Below are 25,426 nucleotides of genomic sequence, written 5' to 3'. Positions count from 1 at the left end.
TAACTGGATTATTCTGTATAGTCAGCAACCTGGTTTAAAGAAATTGTTGAATGTGTTAGTGCCTTAGTGCATTGTACTGTGAATCTTCTGATATCTATTTAGACTTGATTTTTGATTAAATCTGTTCTGAAGTTTATTATATCTGCAAAGTAGTTTTAAGTATCAATTTTCTGTTGTTCTCTAAGGCATACCTTTTGCATAAATCTTTTTTCACGCTCATTAAATTTATAAGGTTTCTATTAAAATTTTTCTGATGTTGAGCAATGCTTGAGAAAACATTGAAGGGTTTCTTTCATTGTAAGTTCTCTCATGTCCAATAAGATCTGTGATAGAAGTAAAGGTATGTTCAGTGCTCTACATTATTATTGTTTACTTTCAGAATAAGTACTGTTGTGCATTTTAAGGCTAATGCATTGGGAAAGCACTTCCATCGTCATTACATTTCTCTCACTTTTATCTAGTATGATTTCTTTGATGTTGAGTAAGATGTGAGCAGTTATTAAAGACTTTGCCACATTTTTCACATTTGTAGAATTTTTCTCTGGTGTGAATTCCTTTATGTAGATTAAGGTGTGAGCACTGGGTAAAGACTTTGCCACATTCTTCACATTTGTAGGGTTTCTCTCCTGTATGAATTCTTTTATGCGGAGTAAGGTATGTGTCCCGGGTAAAGGTTTTGTCACATTCTTCACATCTGTAGGATTTCTCTCCAGCATCACTTTTTTTTATGTACCTTAAGATGTGAGCACTGGGTAAAGGCTTTGCCACGTTCTTCACATTTGTATGGTTTCTCTCCACTATGAATTCTTTTATGTTGAGTGAGGTCTGTGCACCATCTAAAGGTTTTGCCACATTCTTCACATTTGTACGATTTCTCTCTGGTATGAATTTTTTTATGTACCTTAAGGTTTGAGCACCAGGTAAAGGCTTTGCCACATTCTTCACACTTGTAGGGTTTCTCTCCTGTATGAATTCTTTTATGTAGAGTGAGTCCTGCGCACCGGATAAAGGCTTTACCACATTCTTCACATTTGTATGGTTTCTCTCCTGTATGAATTCTTTTATGTTCAGTAAGAGTTAAGCACCAGCTAAAAGCTTTGCCACATTCTTCACATTTGTATGATTTCTCTCCAGTATGAATTTTTTTATGTGCCTTAAGGTTTGAGCACCAGGTAAAGGCTTTGCCACATTCTTCACATTTGTAGGGTTTCTCTCCACTATGAATTCTTTTATGTAGAATAAGGATTGAGGACTGGGTGAAGGCTTTGCCACATTCTTCACACTTGTAGAGATTCTCTCCTGTATGAATTCTTTTATGTAGAGTGAGGTCTGTGCATCGTCTAAAGGCTTTGCCACATTCTTCACATTTGTATGGTTTCTCTCCTGTATGAATTCTTTTATGTAGAGTAAGGTGTGAGCACTGGGTAAAGGCTTTGCCACATTCTTCACATTTGTATGGTTTCTCTCCTGTATGAATTCTTTTATGTAGAGTAAGACTTGAGCACTGGGTAAAGGTTTTGTCACATTCTTCACATTTGTATGGTTTCTCTCCTTTATGAATTCTTTTATGTTCAGTAAGACTTAAGCACCAGCTAAAGGCTTTGCCACATTCTTCACATTTGTATGATTTCTCTCCAGTATGAATTTTTTTATGTACCTTAAGGTTTGAGCACCAGGTAAAGGCTTTGCCACATTCTTCACATTTGTAGGGTTTCTCTCCACTATGAATTCTTTTATGTAGAATAAGGATTGAGGACTGGGTGAAGGCTTTGCCACATTCTTCACACTTGTAGAGATTCTCTCCTGTATGAATTCTTTTATGTAGAGTGAGGTCTGTGCAACGTCTAAAGGCTTTGCCACATTCTTCACATTTGTATGGTTTCTCTCCTGTATGAATTCTTTTATGTTCAGTAAGATGTGAGTACCGGCTAAAGGCTTTGCCACATTCTTCACATTTGTATGGTTTCTCCCCTGTATGAATTCTTTTATGTTCAATAAGACGTGAGTACCAGCTAAAGGCTTTGCCACATTCTTCACATTTGTACAATTTCTCTCCGGTATGAACATTTTTATGTACCTTAAGGTTTGAGCACTGGGTAAATGCTTTGCCACATTCTTCACATTTGTATGGTTTTTCTCCACTATGAATTCTCTTATGTGTGGTAAGTTTTGAGTGCCAGTTAAAGGGTTTTCCACATTCTTCACACTTGTAGGGTTTCTCTCCTGTATGAATTTTCCTATGTCCAGAAAGTTTTGAGCTGTGGTTAAAAGTTTTTCCACATTTATTATTCTTAAATCTTCCCTCTCCTGTATGTCTTTTCTTATGTGTATTTAGGTTTGAAGATTTGGTAAAGACTTTTATAGATTTATTACATTTGCAGATTTTCCTATGGGTAGTTGACAAACATTGAGTAAGATCATCATGATATACTTTCTGCCTCTTACTCTCACCCGCACACTCCCAGTCTTCTCTTAAGTGTACATTTTCAAAGCCACAGCTTCCATATAGTCTCATTATTGATTTCTGGAATGAGTCTTTTATGCCCTGCTCTGGCAATAGGTCTCGGGTGCAATGGGAAGACAGTTCTGAAAGAAATGAAAATAACAAAGTATCTCACTAACTGGACTCAGGTGAATATACTTCACAATTTGAATATATAAAACTATACCAAGCACATTAGCAAGAAAGCACAATAGAATACCATGGTCTTACTTCCATCACAGATGTATGACCTTAAAAGTATACTTACAAACATGACTTTTTTGAGAATTCATAACTGCTAATAGTTTATAGCACCCCAGATGAGAATGATACCAAGAACCAAATGGAACTGGAAGGAAAGTTGGTTATATTTACCTACCAAAGACCTTCCTCTGTGCTGATATAGAGGAATCACATTAGTAGTAAAATCCCATCTCCTGGACTCCCTTTCAAAAGAAAATGAAACTATTGGCACATATGTCCATACATCTCGTTTTTTATGGCCTTTCCAAAAGCTGGTTTCTGTCTTCTATGACAACTATATAACTCTCTGGGAAACGTATGCACATACCAAAAATAAAATTCTGCAGTACTATAATGATGCTACAAAAACATTTAATTACACTATAAAATTTAAAAGACAAAATAAACAAAGAATTACCATATGTTTATTGATATACAATGTAAAAAGACATAATTATTGACATCAATATCATAAGGTTGGGGGCAGGTGTAAAGATTAAGAATTTTTGTATGCAACTGAAGTTAAGTAGTTCTGAGTTCAACGTATGTTGCAACTTCAAAGGATTTTAGGTAATTCTCACAGTGAACATCAGGAAAGTGTTTATAGAGATACACAAAGGAAGGTGGACAAAGAAAAAAATATGTCCCTAAATATCAGTGGCACACAATGCAGGAGAAAAGGAGAGGAAAGAAAGAAAAAATAGTGACAAAAGTTATATAAAACAATTAATATTAGGGAAATTATAAGTCCTTCCCTTTGAGAAAATTATGTAAATATTTATGTACTACTATTTCCAGTCAGAAGACACAGTTAAACAAATGGATTACAAAATCCAACTATATTCTCTCTAAAGAGACTGTACTTCATAGCTTGTAAAAACAATAGACTAAAACTGGCAGGATATAACAAGATATACCATAAAAACCTTAAGGATATAAGAGCAGTGGAGTTCAAAGTTATATTAGGCACATTACATTTGAAGTGAAAAATGTTATAGTTTATAAAATACACTTTAAGTAAAAACTATCACAAGAGACAAACAAGGACATTTAATATAAAAAGATGTCATTCACTGAGAACCCATGAAAGTAATACATATATATGATATCTATCTTTATCTCACATCAAGGTTCGCAAATATATAAAGAAAACATTGACAGAATTGAAGCAAGAAAGGGACAGCAAAATAATAGGATACTTTGATATTCCACTTACCATAATGATAAAGCCAGTCAAATTAATAATAAGAAAACAGAAGATTTGAAAACACCATAGAGCAATTAGACCTAACAGATATATAGAAAACACTCTACAGAATAATAATAGAACATACAATCTTCTTGATAGCTCATAAAACATTCTTCCTAAAAAACTACCTGTTTGGCCACAAAACAAGTCTTAACCAATTTTAGAAAACTGAAATTTTACACACTTTAATTTCTGACCAGAATGGAATGAAACCATGAATAAATTACAGAAGAAACACAGAAAAATTCACAAATATATGAAAATAACACACTTTTGAACACGTTCTTGTTCAAGGAAAGAAGACTTAATGCTGTGAAGATGTTGATAGTGGTCTACAGATTCAATGCAATTCCTTTCAAATTCTCAATATTTTTTTTCAAAAAGAGAAACAACAAACCCAAAAATAATATGGAATCTCAAGAGACCACAAAGATCTGAACAATCATCAAAAAGAGAAACAATGCTATTGGTACCATACTTCCCCATTTTAAAACATCGAAAAAACTACAATAGTCAATGAAGTTTTCTACTGGCAGAAAGACAGAAAACTGGACCAATGAATCAGAAAGAAACACAAATATAAACTCCTGCATACATTGTAAAATAAAAAGGTATCCTCACACTCATATTTATTTCATCATTATTCACAAAGGCCAGTAGATGAAAGAAACCCAAACTGCCCTTACAAAATGAAAGGATAAATACAATTTGAAATTTAGAAATAATGGATTATTTCTCAGCTTTAAAAAAACTAATAGGCCGGGCGCAGTGGCTCACGCCTGTAATCCTAGCACTCTGGGAGGCCGAGGCGGGTGGATCGCTCGAGGTCAGGAGTTGGAGACCAGCCTGAGCAAGAGTGAGACCCCGTCTCTACTAAAAATGGAAAGAAATTATATGGACAACTAAAATATATATATACAAAAAATTAGCCGGGCATGGTGGCGCATGCCTGTAGTCCCAGCTACTCGGGAGGCTGAGGCAGTAGGATCGCTTAAGTCCAGGAGTCTGAGGTTGCTGTGAGCTAGACTGACGCCACGGCACTCACTCTAGCCTGGGCAACAGAGTGAGACTCTGTCAAAAAAAAAAAAAAAAAAAAAAACTAATAATCTAATAACATCCACGGTAGAGATAAAGCTTGATGACATTATGCTTAAGGAAATGTCAAGCAGAATAAGACAGATATTTTATGATTATACTTGTACAATATTTCTAAACCAGTTACACTCCTAGAAACAGAAAACATGGTGGTGTTTGTCAGCAGTTAGGCAATGGGGAAAATGGGTAGTTTTCTCATGTGTACTGAATTTTAGTTTTATGAAATACATACATTCTAGACATATATTGCATAATGATGTAAATATAGTTAACATGACTGATGTGAATAATTAAAAGTAATTAAGATTGTAATTTTTGTGATTTTACAATAATTAAAATAAAAATAATTTCTAAAAGAGATACACAGTTATGAGGCTTTTCAAAACTATCCTACATATTATAAAACTGTTTCTTTTTTTAATTTCAAAGTATTATGGCAGTAAATCATTCAGATTATATATATTGCTTTTGCACCAAGTGATCAAACCTACAAGTGTGCGCATCCACACATTGTGTGCACCACACTAATTAGGTGTGAATTTTCCCAACTCCTACACACCCTTCCAATGGTCCAATACCTGCTGATTTTTACTTCCATTTGGTCACATATGTGTGGATAAATTGACAACAATTTGATAGTGAGCACGTGTGGTGCACGTTTTTGCATTCTTGTGATACTTTACTTCAAAGAATGGGCTCCAATACAATCCAGGATAATACAAGGTATTTTATTTAACCACTGATTTTTGAGGCTTAGTACTAATCTATATGGTATACAAATATCACATATTTATATGTATTTATACATATATTTATATGCATGTATTTATAATTACCAAGGTTGTTTCAACATCTTTGCAATTGTAAATTGTGATGTTATAAACATTCAAGTGCAGATGTCTTTATTAGAGCATGACATTTTTTCACTGGGTAGATACCAAGTAGTGGGATTGCCAGATCAAATGGTAGTTCTACTTTTAGTACTTTGATGTGTTTTCATATAACTTTCCATAGAGATTATACCAGTTTGTAGTGCCACCAGAAGTATATATAAGTGTTCCTATCTCTCTACATCCACACCTACACTTGTTTTGAACTTATTGATAAAAGCCATTCTCACTGGAGTAAAGTGATATCTCACTGTGGTTTTCATTTGCACTTCTCCGATGATTAGAGATGTACACATTTTTTTCATATGTTTGTTGCCCATTAATACATCTTCTTTAAAAAACTTTCTGTTCATGTCCTTTTCACACCTTTAATGGGGTTCCTTTATTGTTTTTCTTACTGATTTTCCTGTGTTATATATAAATTCTAGTTATTAGCAATTTATTGGATATATAGCATGCAAATATTTTCTCCTATTCTCTAGCTTCTCTATTTGCTCTAGGTATACTTTCATTGGCTGTGCAGAAGCTTTCTAGTCTGATCAGGTCCCATTTATTTATTTTTGTTGTTTCTGTGATAGTTTTTGGGGTCTTCCTCATAAATTCTTTGCCTAGGCTGAAGTCTGTAAGAGTATTTTCAACATTTTCTTCTAGGATTCTTATGGTTTCACGACATAAGTTTAAGTCTTTTATCCACTGTGAGTTGTTTTTTGTGACAGATGAGAGGTTCGGATCCTGTTTTACTCTTCTACATGTGGCTACCTAATTTTCACTGGATCATTTATTGAATAGGGATTCCTTTCCCCAGTGTATGTTCTTGTTTGCTATCACATGGCTATATGAAGATGCTTTTATGTCTGCGTTCTCAAATCTCTTCAATTGGTCTATGTCCTGTTCTTGTGACAGTACCATGCTGTTTTCATTACTATACCCTTGCACTATAGCTTAAAGTCTGGTAAATGGATGCCTCCCAATTTGTTCATTTTCCTTAAGGTTGGTTTTGTTATACAGGGTCTTCTCTTGTTCCATATGAAGCGTAGAATTACTTTTTCTCAATTGGTAAAAAATCATGTTAATATTTTAACAGGGATTGTATTGAATCTATAGATTATTTTCAGTAGTATAGACATTTTAATCATGTTGATTCTGTCTATGAGCATGGTATGCTTTTCCATATGTTTGTATCCTCTTCTATTTCCTTCCTCAGTGTTTTGTAATTCTCCCTGTAGAAGTCCTTCAGCTCCTTAGTTAGATATATTCCTAAGTATTTCATTTACTTTGTTGCTACTATGAAAGGTATGAGTCTTTGATTTGGTTCTCAGTTTCACAGTTGTTGGCTCGTGTGAAGGCTACTGATTTGTGTACACTTATTTTGTAACCTGAGACTTTGCTGAACTGATTTATCAACTTCAGTAGTTTCTTGTCAAAATCTTTTATTTCCCTTTCATGTATGTAATTAGATTAATAGATTTGCATATGTTCAACCATGCCTGCATCTCTAGAAAGAAGCCCGCTTGATCATAATGGATTATTTCTTTGAAGACCAGCTGCATTCCATTTTCTAGGAATTTATTGAGAATTTGTTATCCATATTCATAAGGAATATTTCTCTGTATTTTTCTTCTTTTTGTTCTGTCCTTTTCTGGCTTTGGTATCAAGGCAATGTTGGATTTGTAAAATGTGTTGGGGAGGATTTCTTCCTTTTCAATGTTGTACAATAATTTCTGCAGGATAGGCTCCAGTACTTATTTTTAAGTATGGTAGAATTCAGGAGTGAAACAATGTGGTTCATGACTTTATTCTTAAGGAAGGTTATTTATTACTACTTCAATACCAGTCCTGATATTGGTCTGTTCAAGAATTGCATCATGAATGAGCCTAGGGAGGCTGGTTTTTCTAAGAATTTGCCCATTTTCTCCATGTTTTCATGTTTATGTGCATAGAGATTTTTAGAATATTCAAAGATGATATTTTGTATTTCTGTGGAATCAGTTGTAATTTCTCCTTTTTCATTCCGAATTGAGCTTATTCGAGTCCTGTCTTTTCTGCTTCTGGTTAACCTCATAAAAGGCAGGTCAATTTTGTTTATCTATTCAAAAACCAACTTTCTGCTTCATTAATCTGCTGTATAGTTCCTTGGTTATCAATTTCATTTAGTTCTGTTGTGATCTTGGCTATATTCTTTCTTCTGCTGAGTTTGGGATTGGTTTGCTCATCCTTTTTCAGTTCTTTCAGTTGATTTATTGCACTGTTGATTTGTTACCTTTCTGTCCTTTGGATGTAGGGATTTATGACTATGAATTTTCCTCTCAGGGTGCTTTAGCTGTTTTCAAAGATTTGGATAACTTGTGTCCCATTATCATTTAGTTGAGAGAATATTTTCATTTGCATCTTAATTTCCTCCTCGATCTGCCAATCATTCAGCAGTAGGTTGTTTAGTCTTCATGACTTTGTGTAGAGATGAGTGTTTCTGTTGTTGATTTCTAATTTTATTCTAGTGTGGTCTGAGAAAATGCATGGTATAATTTCTTTTTTTTTTAATTTTGGGGGACATTTTTTATGGCTTAGGACATGATCAATCTTAGAGAATGTCCTCTGAGCTGATGAGCCAAAAATATTTTTTGGTGTTTTGGGATAGAATGTTCTGTAACTGTCTAGTAGGCCCATATGTTCTGGAGTTTTATTTAAGTCCCTTGTCTTTTTGTTTATTTTCTGCTTGGAGGAGCTGTATAGTTCTGTCAGCAGGGTATTGAAGTCCCTGGCATTATGGTTGTATTATCTATGATTTTGTTTAGGTCAAGTAGTTTTAGCGGTATGAATCTGTGTGCTCCTGTATTTGGTGCATAATAAATATTTTAGATTGTTATACATTCTTGGAGAATTGTTCCATTTATCATTATATAATGGCCATCTTTCTCTTTCATTACTTTTGTTGATTTGAAGTCGAAGTTATCTGATATGAGAACTGTTACTCCAGCTTTCTTTGGGTTTCAATTAGCATACAATGTTGTCATTTGACCTTCAGTCTCGATGAGTCCTTGTGGGTTAAATGTGTTTCCTGAAGATAGCAGATACTTGCCTGTGTATATTTATGTATTCAGCCAGCGTATGTCTCTTCACTAGGTAGTTAAAACCATTCACATTTATTGAAATATTTGATTAATGTGGTGGATTTCTGTTCATCCTGTTGAGTTGAATGTTGTCGGTTTGTTTTATCTCTTAAGCCACTGGACTTCTACCTTAGCTCTTGGGTGATTTCATGTTGTTAAGTGTTTATCATGCTGATCTATGAATAAAGAAGTTCTGAGTACTCCCTGCAGGGAAGATCTTGTCTTGATGAATTCTCTCAGTGTTCGAATGTCTGAGAAAAACTTTATTTTCACCTTAAGTGAAACTCAATTTTGTAAAACACAAACATCTAGTCTGGGCATTATTCTGTTTGAGAAGACCCAATAGGGCCCCAATCCCTTTTGACTTATAGGTCCCAGTTGAGAGGTCTGCAGTTAGTCTAACAGGGTTTCCTTTGTACGTTACCTGCTCCTTTCACGTTATGGCTCTTAGGAGTATCTCTTTCATGTTTATTTTGGCTAGTCTGATGAAAATGTGTTGTGATATTTTTGTCTCTTGATGAATCTCCCAAGGGTCCTGTGAGCTTCTTGAACCTGGATATGTAGAGTTGTAGCAGGGACATGAAAATTTTCCTTAATTTTACCCCCAAAATTATCCAACCCTTGTTTATTTTCTCCTTCACCCTCAGGAGTCCCTAAGAGTCTTATCTTAGGCCTCTTTACATGATCCAATGTATCTTGTAGGCTTTGCTCATTCCTCTTATTTCTCTGCTCTATCTCTGTGATTGACTTGTTTAATTGAAAGGTGTTATTTTCAAGCTCTGAGTTTCTTTCTTCTGCCTGATGTAACCTGTTCTTAAGGCATTCCACTGTGATTTGTAGTTCGTTGAATGAATTTTTCCTTTCCAGAAACTGTTTGATTTTTCTTTAATTCAATATCTTTTGTAAATTTTTCATTCTGTTTTTGCATAGTTTTTGTGGTTTCTTTGTGTTGGGTTTCCATTTTATCTTGAATTTCATGGAGTTTCCTTTCTATCGATGTTTGAAATACTTCATAGGTCCTTTCAGTATTCTGTTTTTGGTTGGTATCCATTGCTAGGGAGCTGGTGTTCCCATTTGGGGGTGATGCTTCATTCTGATTCCTCATACATCCAGAGTCCATTTGCTGGTTCCCTCTCATCTGGAGCAGACTTTGCTTCTTTATTTTGGATTTTCTTTTGTTTAGATAATGATATACACAGTTTATTTTCTGAGTTAGTTGGTGCTTGTGAGTGAGAATCAACTACACCCTCTATGATTGAGTAAATGTGTAACAGGCATGTGAGTTAATCTCCCTGTCAGTAGATGGTGTTTGCAGGAAGGAAGAAGGTAAACTATTGTTTTGGGATCCTGTGACCAGCTCTAGTTCCTCAGGAGAAGCCCTCCGATGCCCCAGGCTGTGGGTGGGGGCCCTGAAACCTCCATGTAAGTCATTTATTTACTACCACAGAAGAGGCAGGTGGGGAATTAGGCTGGGTGAGGTTAGGTTGGATTATGCTGTTCTCCAGTTCCACAAATGCAGTTCACAGATATGTATAGGTTAAAGGTTCATTCCATGCCTCAGGGTCCAGAAGGGGCTGGAGTGACCACATTCAACTATATTGTCTTCTCTCTACCCTCAGGAAACTTTGCCAGGGGGACACTTCCCCTTGGGGAACACTGGCAGCTCAAGGAACTTTTGGATCAAGCTGAACTCTCTATTAAAGTGAGTGGTGCTGTGGGCAGATTCTATACGTCAGACGGAGGCACCAGATGTAGTTAGTTACCATAGGAACCAGTATTTATGCAAATTGATTCTCCCTGGTTCAGCAAAATCCAATATGGCAGTTCTTGAGGGTAGGTTTGGAGGGGGAACATTGATAGACCAGTGTTTTCCTTTTCTCCTCCACACCCTCCCAATAGACACAGCCTTTCATTCACTGCCTAATTTTGAAACTGGGACCCTTCCCCAATGCTTCTCATCCTGTTGACTATGCTATTAGCAGGCAGATGCATCAAGTACCTGTCAATGGGAAGATCACAAGCTGAGGCCACAATGCTGGAGCTAGGTGAAAATGCACCCGTGGCACTGAGAGCTGGGCATCTCAGCACAGAGAATTCCAGCATCAGCTATGGTGGCGAGAACGGGCCATGGTCTTCCTGTAACACTCTCAGGAAGCTTGAGTGCCAGGCCAACCTCCTCCTCTCTGAGTTGCAGCACCAGATACACTTTCCAAGGCAGGCTTGGCTGGTAGTTTGCACCCCATTGCCGAAGGCATGCTCAGTCACTCAGTGCAGCTTTTGCTGGAAGTGTGCTACCCGTTACCCAAAGCAGGGTTAGTCACTCAGTGCAAGCTGCTTTGGCAGTTGCTATGGGGTGAGTGTGGTCACACAGCTATGAGAACCTTAAGCCAAAATTACTTCCTGGGATGCCAGGAGTGTATCAGGTGCAGAAGATGGGGTGTCCAGGTGTAGTGATGCTGCCTCTCTTGTTGCTCATAGCACATTCGCATGGCATGAGAGACATACATCATATTGCAGGCCTGAGGCACCTGGGTGGGGGAGGTCAAAATCCCTTACTTTTTCCCTGGGCTCCAGAAGTTCTTTGATTTTGTTTGTGCCAGTTCCTATCTTCTATCCTCCTCTCTTCTCAGATGCTCATTACCTGCTCTTAGTGTCCTGGAATTCACTAATTTCAGACCCTATGGTCCACTGCTGACCAGGAATCATCCTCCACTCCCATCTGTTGAATTTTCAACTGTTCTACCTGAAAGGTCCGACCAAGCCTTGGTTCTCATCAGCCATCTTGAAGTCTCCTTACATGATTATTTCTCTCACACAAATATAATACACATTCACCAATAAAGAGCTGCTGAAAGTACAATTTTTATGACTACTCACCTAGTCAAGATAAAAGAATTATAGACCACAAACCAAGAAAACAAGTAAGTTTGAAACACACTAGACATAATTTTTACTCATACCGGCAAGCAAACACATACAGAATTATTTTAGCAATGGCTAAATTGCTAATTCCAATTTAAATAGTAACTGATACTGTGGTAAAGGGAGTAGAGTTGAATATTGTCACACAAAATTACAATACATAGGTAAAAACAAAGATAAAATTAACTGAACTTATCACAAGATTTCAGGGAATGCAGAGGATTCACAAAACCTGTTCCACAGCAACAAAATACATAAGTCTCCAGGAATCAACGCTTAAGAAATGGAGATATTTGCAGTATCTGAAAAACATTAAAAATAATCATCGGAAACATCCCCTACAAACAAAAAGAAAACACAGACAACAAAATCTGCAAAATGATGCCTGAAGAAACTGAGATATTAACAGACATAAAAACTATAACAAGAACCCACACAAATTGTGGATCTGAAAAATACAATAACTGAGTTGAAAAATTCTCTAGAGAAGCACAGAAGCACACTTAAAGAAGCAGAAGAATCAGAAAGTTGAAGACATTTCATTTATAAATATTGAGTCATGGAAGCAACATTTTAAAAGGGAGACAACTGAAGGTGGAGTATGGGACCCTTGGACACAATCAGGTAGACCAATGTATCTAAGAAAAATTCCTAGAAGAAGAATATAGTGGGAAAATGGCAGAAAGATTATTTGGAGAATAAGGCAGCTGAGAATTTTCCAAATTCCAGAGTGATAATAAAAAATACTACCAACTAAGAAGGCTTCCTCTGGGAAATATTTTTTCAAAAACAAGAGAAAAATTAAAGATTTTCCAAGTTAAGCAAAAGTCAATGATGTTCATCACCAAGGGAATAGGCCAGAAGAAAGGCAAAGGGAGTCCACGGTGATGAAAAATCAAATGATGTTGGGTAGCATTATTAACACTTAAAAACATAAAGCTCTGTGTTAAAGATAAATCTATAAACAGATATAGAATTCTATATGATCATGATGGTTCATAAACCCTCATAATAATTCTATAGAATTAAAAAAAACTGAAGGCATAAATGTGCAAATATCTGTTCTCATATATACGATATAAAAGGTATAATTTGTGACGTTAATAAGAACATGTGGCACTTTAAGACATATAGGTTTTTTATTCACTTGAAGTGAAGCTGTTATGAGATTAAGATATATTGTTATAACATAGAGATTATTTAGGTAGTCTCCATTTCCTAACGTGGTCACAAACAGAATGCCTGTAGAAGGTATGCAAAAGCAAATGGGAAAGCAATCAAAGCATGTTACTTCCAAATCAAGGAAACAAAAATAAAGAGAATAAGACAGGCAGTGAGGAACCATGTATCTACAGGGCACATGGGGAAGAATTAACAAATTTCAATGGTAACTTCATATCCTTTAGAAATTACTTTAAATATAAGTGGTTTAAATTCTCTAATGAAAAATAAGATGACTTTATCAATTAAAAACAAACAGTGCCCTACAATATGCCACCTACAAAAGCCTTCCTTTAGCTCTGAAAAGTCAAATTGGTTGAAAGTAATTGTAAAAATAAATGTATGTAAATAATTAGAGGAGGATATTTTGGCCATAATTAAAGGAAATACTCTCTAAGTCAAAAACCATCAGAAGAGACAAAGACTGCTTATAATATAATGAAAAAATGGGTCATTTAGCAGAAATCTATAGCACAGAATACACATAGAACATATATATGCAATGCATATATTTTATCATAGATATTTTTAAATATATATTATATACATTATGGCTTTTAAATATATTAAGCAAATATGAACAAAAGTGTGGACAGAAGTGTTGCAAGAAACACCTAGCAACACACTAATTATAGGAGACTTGGAGACCTCACTTTCAATGATGAATACAAAAATTTGATAGAAGATCAATAAGAAACAGATAATGGGAAAAACATTATAGACCAGTTAGATGTGAAAGATATTTACAGAGCTCTTCAGTCAAAGATAGCAGAATACACAATAGTTTAATCAGACATGACAAATGCTGTTAGGACACTTAAGTCTTATCAACTTGAAGAAGGCTAAAAACATACAACATATATTTTTTGGCAAAAATGAAGTGGACCTAGAAATGAAAAGCAAAAGATAAACTGGCTAATACAAAAATATGTCAAAATTAAACACACTCTTAAATGTATTCATGCTCAATGGTCAGATAATTTAAAATTGTTCAGATGTCAATAGTATCCACAGTAATATACAAATTCAATGCAATATTAATAAGTTCCAATCATACTTGATCTGGAGATATATAAAGGAGTTGGAACCCATTCTATTAAGTGAAGTATCCCAAGAATGGAAAAATAGGCACCACATGTACTCACCAGCAAATTGGTTTCCCTGATCATCACCTAAGTGCACATTTGGGAATAACACCAATTGGGTGTCGGGCAGATGAGGGGGTGGCAGGAGGAGATTGGTATATACCTAAATAATGAGTGTGATGCACACTGTCTGGGTAATGGACATGCTTGAAGCTCTGACGGGGGGGTAGGGAGGGATGGGCAATATACATAACCTAAATTTTGTACCCCCAAAATAAGCTGAAATAAAAAAAATAAATAAAATAAATTCTAAAATGTATTGGAACAATAAATAGTCAGACTGTTTTAGAAAATAAAAACAAGGAGACATTGCACTTCTTGATTTGAAAACAAATCTTCAGGAATAAAAACAACATGCTATATCACCATTGTTTCCTATAGCTGAGTAGTACTCCATGGTATACATATACCACATTTTATTAATCCACTCATGTATTGATGGGCAATTGAGTTGGAACCCATTCTCCTAAGTGAAGTATCCCAAGAATGGAAAAATAAGCACCACATGTACTCACTGTCAAATTGGTTTCACTGATCATCACCTAAGAGCACATTCAGGAATAACATTGATCGGGTGTCGGGCAGATGTGGGTGGGGGAGGGGATGGGTGTATACATACATAATGAGTGCAATGCGCACTGTCTGGGGAATGGGCACGCTTGAAGCTCTGACTCAGGGGGTGTCGGGGGGTATGGGCAATATACATAACCTAAACTTTTGTACCCCCATAATAAGCTGAAATAAAAAAAAGAGAAATACATGTATAAAACTCTTAGAAGAAAATAAAGGGGAAAGATCATGATATTGGTCCTGGCACTGTTTTAGTAGATGTCATATCAAATGCATAAGCAATAAAAATGAAGAAAAGAAAAATGGGATTGCATCAAACTTCGAAATTTCTGCACCAAGAAAAGACTAAGTGGAGTAAAAATGCCTCCTACAAAATGGGTAAAAATAGATGCAAATCACATATTTGATAGGGGTTAACATCATGAAGATATAAACAATGACTAAAATTCAACAACAAAAAGTGTATAGCTTGATTGAAAAATGGACAATGGATTGATCTGGCATTTCTGCAAAGAAGAAATACAAATGGACAAACAAAATTTGAAAGGATTCTGAAAATTGTTAATCTTTACAGAAATGCAAAGCAAAATCACAATGAGATATCACCTCACATCCATTACATTGAGAACTTTTAAATAAATAAATATATATACAAATACATACATACATACATATGGTGAGAATGTAGAGAAATTGAAATTCTGTCATGTTATTCTGAACCTTTGATTCTAAAATTATAAAAAATTGAAACAGAACAGATCAGAAATTAAAAATATATAAGGAGACTAAACTCAGCAATATGGTGGGAGGTGAAGGATCCGCTTATATTTTTCCAAACAACAACAAAACCTTGGTGGCCATCCATGGAAAATTACACTTATCTGAATTTGGGGACTTAAATAGAAGGTCATTAAACCCTAGTGGAACCATAGATCCTGGAGGGTCATTTTGAATATTCAGGCTCTCATTCAGGTGCCAAAATTAAGGACCCATTGTCATGACTACAGACTACATCATGGGTCAACCAACCTGGATACACAGAGTCTCTAACTGTTCCCTGTGACAAAGTTGCAGTGGTGCTGCTCATCCAGGGACTTTGGGAGAAACACACCTATCTGTAGCCATGGAGGCAGACCTGAATAATTTGGTCTTACTGTCATCTGAAAAGCAGACCTGTGACTCTGCTACAGCTGTCTCAACTACAGTCCATGGTCAGTTCTTTCAGTGCATAGATCCACACAGAGACCTGAAGGGAAACTTCCAAGGTACTCATTGGGAGCCACACCCACGCACACAGCTGGTATCAGCCCCACCATACGCAGACTCAACTGCACAAACATACCCTAGTATGTGTCATAGAGATCAAAATCCTGAAGACAACCAGCTTACCCAGAAACAAGAGAGGATTGAAAACTACCCAAGCTCTTCAGAACTGGCCCACCAAATGCAGACTCCACTGCAGAGCAAGGGGCAGCCTTGTGACCTAGATACAGCAACTCTTCATTGAAAACCCAGTGGACATACCTTTAGCCCAAGTACCCAAAAAGAAACATCTTTACCTTCCAAAACAAGCTTAAAACTAGAAAAGGTATTTAATTCTTCACATACACAGACACCAATATAAGGATAATGTGCAACCACTCTTAATGCTTCTATTTTATGATATTACTACAAGACCTAAGTAGAAAAACTAGGCAAGAACATGAGAAGAATCCACTCATATTAGACAGGAGAAAGTAAAAATAACAGTGTTTGCAGATGGCATTATCTTTTATATCAAAAACCATAAAGAAGACAGGAAAAAACCCTTATAAAGTAATAAAACCACTGAGTTAAGTCACAGGATATAAAATTTATATTCAAACATCAGTTGTTTTTCTACACACTAATAAAATATCCAATAAAAAAGGAAAACACTCTCAGTTACAATAACATCAAGAGAATAGATTGCTAAGAAATAAATTTAACCAAATAGTAAAAAAAAAAACAACATTTACACTGAGTACTATAAGATGTTAATAAAAGAAGTTGAAGATGACATGAGTAAATAGAAAGATATTATCCAAAACAATGTATAGATTCAATGCACTCCCTATCAAAATTCCAGGGGCATTACTCACAGTATTAACAAACAAATCCTAACATTTGGATGATATCTCATGTAACTTTGATGAGCCAGAACAATATTGAGAAAGAAGAAAAAAGGTTCTGGCATCACACTTTCTGGTTTCAAACTATATTTCAAGGTGATAGTAATAAAAACAAAATATGCACATAAAACCAACACAAAAAACAATGGAACAGAATGAAGAGCTCAGAAATAAACTGAAGTATATAAAGTCAACCAACCTTTACCTAAGGCACTAGCAATGCACAATGCATAAATTATGGTCTCTTGAATGCTTGTTGCTGGAAAACTGGATACCCGCAAACAAATGAATAAAAATAGGCTATTTTTCTTACATGATATTCAAAAAATAACACCAGATGTAATAAAGATTTAAATGGAAGGCATAAAATCCTTTTATGAAGGTAACATGAAGAGTAACTCAGCATCACCAAAATATCATGCAAACACAAATCAAAATTATCATAAGGTATCACCTCACAACTGTTAAAATGGCTAATGTCCAAAAAAAGAGACATAACAAGTGTGGGTAAAGTGTGCAGAAAAGCAATCCCTGTGGACAGATAGATCCTCACTGAGTCTTGACTGGTCTCTCGAATAAAAGGAATTATAATTTGGGGGCGGGGGGGCAAACATCGCCCTTTCTTGCCTTGCGTTAGACTGGAAGCAGGGACAGCCAGTCTGCGCAGAGCACATACTGAATGAAGCAAACATATCAAGAAGTTGCCTGGCTGCCTGATGGCTTTCCGGTTCCTACTTCCAGTACCCTCCCGAGACTCAGTGGTATTCCTGACCTTAGATCTCATGATATGTCCCTGAATCTTTTAAAAAATTCTTCTCTTTGGCTTAAACTATTCCCAGATGATTTCAGTACATGTAATTAGAAAATCCTAACTAATGCAGTATTAAACTCATTTCTTCATGAAAAAAAAAAAGCAATCCCTGTACAGTTATTGATTGTAAACCAGTAATAACATCAGAGATTTGTTTAAAAATGTAAATAATAGAACTGCCTTTTCATTCATCAATTCTAATTATGAGTATAACCAAAGGTGTAAAATGAGTATCTCAAGAAAATTCTTCACTCCCATGTATACTGCAGCAATACTTACAATGTATACAATAAATATATACAGTTATGCAATTCTTATTTGTGGAAAAATTTACCAGTTAAACACACACACACACACAAATATATATACACACATACACACATATATATGAATGACAATTTCCTGATAGTACTAAATAGTGGAAAATTATGGAACATAAGTATCAAAATATAATGTTTCAATTGGGAGTATGAATATATTCAGCAATTTGAAGCACTCAAGGAGACAGTATATTTAAGAATTCTATGAAGTGAGTAGGGAAAATAAACTATATTACAGTTTGGGAATCTGGTTACAATAAAGTTGAAATTTTACTCTTATTTTATACAAGAAAAAAGAATATACATAAAAAAAGAAAAAAGGATATTTCGAAGTGAAATACCATTAGATGTTCTTAGGTTTAGGAAGAGGCCATGCATTTGTATAAAATTAATGAGTCTGAATTTCTGTAGGATCGCCTCTGAAACCTTAGAAATGTGAATCATGATGCCGAAAATATGAAACATCTGTTCCTAGTGTTTCTAGCATTACTGAAGCAAATCACAATTTCTCCACTATTCCCTTTTACACATTTCAAAAATGAGGCAACAAAAGGAACTTCAAAAATGGAGCTGGGCATGGTGGATCACAACTATAATCCCAGCACTTTGGGAAGCCAAGAAAGGAGGATCAGTTGAGGTCAGGATCTTGAAACCAGCCCTAGCCACATAATGAGACTCCATTTTAACAAAAATAATAATAATAGCAATAAATCAGCTGGCCATGGTGGCTCATGCCCATAGTCCTAGGTACTTGTAAGATTGAGGTAGTAGGATCCCTAGAGCCCAGAAGTTTCAGTTTGCAGAGAGGTATGATCAACGCCTGTACTCCAGATGGGGCAGCAAAGCAAAACGCTGTCAAAAGATGCTTTAATGTAGAGGTCTTCAGAATATGTACAGATATTCCCATATCTTCCCGAACAATAGAAGTGTTTATAGATAACGTAGTCCCTTATAAGACATGACAAGAACTTTAGCTCTCACTGAATTCTAAGGAAGATCACTGTAGGGGTACAGTTCTTAGAGAGTTTAAGGGCATGGGACAGAAGATGTCCTTCTGTAAGAGAAAGAGAAACATACACAGGCTTCTCAAAAAACATTTCCAATAGAGCAGAGCATTCCAAACCACGTTTTTATATCTGTCTTTCTCCTTGAGCTTTGGCTCTGTAACACTTGTTATCTGCTTTACTGAATCTCACCTACCTGGATATTTAGCTGTTCCCTCTTTCTTCATAATCCAGGGCTCTATCCTTTGCTCTAGACATGTGATCAGCTCTGGCTTTGAGACAGCAAGACCTGTTTTATTAGAAAGAATACACATGATGTGTGCTGAAGACTCTCTAGTTACTCATCTTACAAGTACTATACTTATGGACAGAATATTATGGAAGATTCTAGAAAACTCTTTTCCAAAATATTGTTTTCTTACAGACAATGTAGAATGATAAGAAATTATTCCAAATTTATGGCTCCAGAGCACCAATTCCCACTAGCACCAAATTAAAAATAAGTGGTGGAAATTATATTCTAAGGTGCAGGCAACAATTATATACCCTGATTTCTAGAGGAACCATTAATCTAGAGTTAAGTATACAAATCAGCTCAAGAAAGGAAAAGGTTCATAAGATGAGACATCTAGTGATTTTATTTTCTACACCAAAATCCTTCAAATTTTCTTTAAAAGCAGGGATATAAAATTCATTCATGTTAAGTAGAAACTTCCAAGAAATAATCTACAAAAATAAAATAATGTCCTTAGTGTGGAATAGGAATTGTGTATTGAAGTGATCCTCACCAAGGGAGACTAGGTTTCCGTAGTTCTCTAACATCACATCCCTATATAAATTTCGCTGTGCGTTGTCAAGGCATGACCACTCCTCTGTAGAGAATTCTATAGCCACATCCCAGAATGTCACCAGTTCCTGAAAAAAGACACATATTTCCCAAGTTTCCAAAGAGAGAGTTCTTAATTTGACTATAAGGAAAATGAAAGTTATGAGGACTGTTTCTGACATATGGGTGACCGGAATTATCCCAAAAGCTATTTTTTAGCACAGTGATATTCTTCAACATATTCTCTAATTCTCAGGAATGAAGATTGTATAACATGTATGAAACTAGTGTGCATATGATACTGTAATGCATGATAAAGTATTTAATATAAAATTAAGGGCCTCGGCTGGGCGTGGTGGCTCACGCCTCTAATCCTAGCACTCTGAGAGGCTGTTGCGGACAGATTTTTTGAGCTCAGGAGTTTGAGACCAGCCTGACAAGACCAATACCCCGTGTCTACTAAAAATAGAAAGAAATTATATAGACAGCTAAAAATATATATAGAAAAATTATCTGGGCATGGTGGCACATGCCTGTAGTCCCAGCTACTCAGGAAGCTGAGGCAGAAGTATCACTTGAGCCCAGGAGTTTGAGGTTGCTGTGAGCTAGGCTGACGCCATGACACCCTATCCTGGGCAACAGAGTGAGACTCTGTCTCCAAAAAAATAAAAAATACATAAAGAAATAAAATAAAATAAAGGGCCTCAACACAGCAATATAAATTTATGTGTGCTATATTTACATCATATGAAATAAGTTGTGCATATTTCTCACACACAGAAACAGTGAGTTAGAAGGCATCACCCAATTTTCATGTGTACAGTAATGAACTGGAGATCTTGTTAAAATACAGATTCTAATTCAGGAGATCTGGGGTGGGGTCTGAGTCTCTGCTTTTCACATAATATAACCAGTGAAGCCAGTGCTTCTAACCTAAGGACAGTATTTTGTCAACATCCAGTAACTGGTAGACTTTCAATTTATCTCACTTCATCTGACCAGAAGACAAAGATAAGAGCCTTCATTTTCCAAGAAAGCTATAAAAAGAAAGGGGAACTTCCAGTGTCAATGTGATGGTTCATGCACTTCAGTCAGTAAATCTCCAAAAAACACTTAATAATAAAGAGAAAAACAATTAAATTTACATTGGATGAATCTGTCAGAGAGCACCTTAACCAAGTGAATGAAATTAACATCAACTGTAGTGGGACAAATTGGTATTAGACACCATTGCACAGAGGATAAAAAAATCACTGCTGGGATGGTAGTGCCCAAACAATATGTAACTATGAAGAATCATCAGTTTTATGCAAAGTTCAAGTTATAGATATTTCCCATGTTTTGTCATCTTTAATACTGTATGTAAATACTTTTGCATTATACAGAGCAAGTCTTCTATTTTTTATTTTTCCAGAATTTTCTTGTTATCCTAGGCAATGAATGCTATCCTCTTTCTGCATTTTCCAAATACTATTTCACATAGAGCCGATGAAAACATCCAAATCAAACCTTGAGAGTACATGTTCCCCTTCTTCACTCAAATACAAAGACCCTATCCCATCCCCAATAGGAATATCAGATATCCACACTATTATAAGTTGACCTGTCCCAATGGGAACATTTTCAATATTACATATCACACATTTATTATGAAATTTGATTATTTTATTAAGAAGCGTGGGTGAAGAGAATGCAGAGCAGGTTTTATTATATAGGGAGGAAGGATTTTCCAGGGCTCCTTGACCATCCTAAGAAGAAATGGAAAAAAAAATGTAGTGGAAAAAAACTCAGGCATAAACATCAGAAGTAAAGAAGTAAAGGCTTACAAGTTCTAAAAATTGAAGTTCTGCATGACATTCCAGGAGGAACAGTGGACACAGCCCCTAACCTGGGACACACTTACCTGAAAACCAGCCATTTCTCCTTCTCCTACGCTGAAATTTCTTTTCAGGTGAGACTGTGTAGAACAATTAGAATTGCATCTTGAGACTATGCCCTGAAAGGAGTCAGCACAATCTCTTCACCTGTTTACACAGCATCCACAAGCAGGAGGACCACAAAATGCAGAAAAGGCTACACTCACTGGTTCTTAGTCACAGGAAACAGTCAGGTCTGATGTTTCCTGATGTAGATTAAAATGTGAGGTTCTCCTGTCTTTCCCTTGGTGACCTCCCCCTGCCACATGTGCCAGGACTTTCTGTTATAGCAGTGGGAATCTGGACCACACTGATCTGCCCCTACCAAACCAAAGCAGCAGGCCCTGTGACTTCTCTCTGGAACAGTGTAAACTCAGTCTCATGAATGTATTTGGGATTTCTAATTCTTAACCCTGGTATCAAATGAGAATTATTTGGGGCACAATTAAATCCACATGGATGTTCCCACCCAGCCCCATAGACAGGTGATGATGTTTCTTTCAAGCTAGCCAGATAATCCTAATTGAAAGCCTGAGCTGAGAGGCAATTACTTAAAAATTATCTCTGAACCATCAATGTGAATAGAAATCATGTGGTATTGTGGGCCTCAATCTAAGAAATGTGATCTGCTGGTGTGGAAGGGGTACATTAATTGGCTTCTTTGTCAAGTCCGGTTTTAGTGCTGATGTTGCTCAACCTAGATCCATTATTAGTAGCACTCAGCTAGAGACAGCAAGCACAGCATACAGAGTGTCTTATGCCCAACAGTCATCACAACACAGATACTTATTTTCCAAAGTGAAGACCAGCATAATGCAATGTCTACTGAGCATGTACTATGTGCTCATAAGTATGGTATGTTGCACTGGGAAGAAGCCTTTACATTGTGTGACTTAATCCTTATAATACCAGAAAAGGTGAGTATAAAAAGGTGAGTACAGAAAAATTTAGATGTGGTGCCAGCCTTTCTATTCTTCTTCTCACACAACTATAATAGGATGCAAGAATGGAAGCTATATAGTATAAAATACAGAAAGAATTGTATCCTGAATTGTTTCAGAAGTTACCCAAGCCTGTAGGTACATACACATGAGAGAACTGAGGAAGACAGACACTGTTTGTATATAAGAGGCATGGGTGAGAAAAGGTCTTTCTTCACTGTCTGGTTGGAAATTTGAGCACATTAGAAAATGTGCAAATATATAACATGGGCATTAAGGTAGAGCAGCCACCACAAACTCCTATGGCAGAGGCAAGAAGTAAGAGCACATTGCTGGAGGGGTCACAGCAAGAGAGCCTCAACAGAGGGGGCATATCACAGGAGAATTGATGAACCACAGAAGGACCAGTGGAAGGTGTTGACAGTGTGCATGCCTGCATATAAGAGACCACTGAGTATGGAAGCCAGTGTTATTCAGACACAAAAGTGTTGGTATATGAGGACTGGGGAATGGAGGGCCTGCCAGATGGCCACACAGTGGTTGTGGGCCATGATGGTGAGGAAAAGAAACTACATACACACAACAAATGTCTCAGAAGATCTGAGTTGTACACCCATCCACTGAGAGGGCCCTGTTTTCAGTGACAGAGTTAACACAGGCATTGGAGGCAGTGATAGAAATATAGCACATATTCATAATGCACAAATTCCTCAGGAATACAAGGGCCTGTGAAGGTTCTGGTTGACACGGGTGACAATGGTGATGAAAAGACTCCCAAACAGGCTGCCAAGTACTTCATAGGAATAGCATGGAGTGCAAGAACCTTAGTTTCCAGCCTTTAGCAAAGCCCATGAAGAGGAACTGAGAAATCATGGTGGAACTGACCATTTGCTAGAAATTCTGGTTGACTGGGAAGGCAGAAAGACAAAAAGTAGGAAACATAGTATGGTAAAATCAACTTCATATATTTTTCTTGAAAGTTTTGATTTCTGTCTTACACAATTGTTTTTTGTGTATAGGTGTACTATTGGTCTTTTGATTTGCATAACCACACCTGAGTTGATAATATATCAAACTGCTAAGGATAAAGTATTTCAATTAGTTATCTGAGCAAGACCTACAGAAGTGAAATTCACTGACTTCTATCATATTCAGCCTATGATATTTATTGTTTTAATGAAGATTGAATTACTTGATATGTGTAAAATGCCTGTGAGGGAGTAAATTTCAGTAATAGTTAAATTTTATTAGGAGTTGGACAACCCATTCAGCCTGGACATTGATATGTAGCAGAGATCTAACAGTTGCCTTCATTAGGTGCTCTGTTGTTATCAGCAACAGTCATTTCGTAACATTTATCTTCTTCAGACATGTGCAGATATTGAGATTAATAGTTTCCACACCTTTATAACACTTGACAATGTCATACCATCTAAGCATGAGATCGGTAAAGCATATTGTCTTGAGTGGCACAGGTTCAGACAGAACCAGCTCCATGTATGGTGTCTTTCCGCAAGTCCAGACTTTTACTGATGCTATTTTAATCATAAAAGCTGTGAGCTTCATGGAGTTTCCAAAAAGAAAATTCACTTTAGTACAACTGGCTCTCTCAGTAGTCAGAGCCATTGGTACACAGGTGCAAGTGAATCCACACATCTGTCAATATTGCAAACCATACATAATAGTATACTTAATATATACATGTTATAGATTAAAATTTTCATATCCAACAAAGTAACATTTAACATCAAAAGAAAGAGGACATGAAAAGCAGTTAATGAACCAGTCCAAGGAGAGCAACATGGACAAGAAGAATATCTTGGGCTGATCTGCATGATCATCAACATCTTTCAAAAGAAAATGCCAGGTGCTGACCACAAGTGACAGCAAGATGGTGTCTATAGAGATGGCCTCACCTAGCTGGTGAAGCCCTGCTCTTTTTATCACCCTTCAGTCCTCTGGTGAGGACTGGTAGTAAAGAGTTTCATTCTTATCTGGTTGGGTGTAGTCTCTGAACATCTGGTGCCTGCTGACATCATGCCCTTTGATATACTAGATGGAGTCTTTTTCTTAGATTTGGTGCAAAAATAATTGTGGGTTTGGACTATGAATTTTAAATCATTATAACACATTTATTGATCAAAATAGTAACCATTACAATCAACACGTTTTTGTCAGTGAGGGATAAGTTTGTTTTTTCCTGTAGTGTAAAAAGCCATGCTTTGGGATTCCACAAACTCTTGGAAAGTATTTTCTGCATCCTGCTGGTTGTGGAAGCATTTTCCCTGCAAACAGTTGTTGAGAGGCTTGAAGAGGTGGTAGTCGATTGGCAAGAAGTTAGGTGAATATGGCAGATGAGACAAAACTTCATAGCCCACTTAATTCAACTTTTGAAGTGTTGGTTGTGTGATGTGTGGTCAGGTGTTGTCATGGAGAAGAATTGGGCCCTTTCTGTTGGCCAGTGCTGGCTGCAGGCATTGCAGTTTTTTGTGCCTCAACTTGAATCTGACTTATTTATAGCTTAAAACATTTTT

At 36.3% G+C, this 25,426-nt stretch overlaps 1 protein-coding gene across 1 annotated transcript in view; it reads right to left on the bottom strand.

Moving 5' to 3' along the window:
• Window positions 1-453: 453 nt before the first annotated feature.
• Window positions 454-25,426, bottom strand: part of LOC138378441 (zinc finger protein 43-like) — a 29,125-nt gene continuing 4,152 nt past the window's right edge. Inside the window, exons 2-3 of the mRNA XM_069463776.1 lie at window positions 918-2,237; window positions 454-733 (exon numbers count right to left, since the gene is read on the bottom strand). Coding sequence (XP_069319877.1) covers window positions 454-733; window positions 918-2,237 — 1,600 coding nt within the window. The remainder of the gene's footprint in view (window positions 734-917; window positions 2,238-25,426) is intronic.

This window comes from Eulemur rufifrons, chromosome 30 (genome assembly GCF_041146395.1).
Source record: "Eulemur rufifrons isolate Redbay chromosome 30, OSU_ERuf_1, whole genome shotgun sequence".
Taxonomy (NCBI): domain Eukaryota; kingdom Metazoa; phylum Chordata; class Mammalia; order Primates; family Lemuridae; genus Eulemur; species Eulemur rufifrons.
This window is presented reverse-complemented; position numbering and strand designations above follow the sequence as displayed.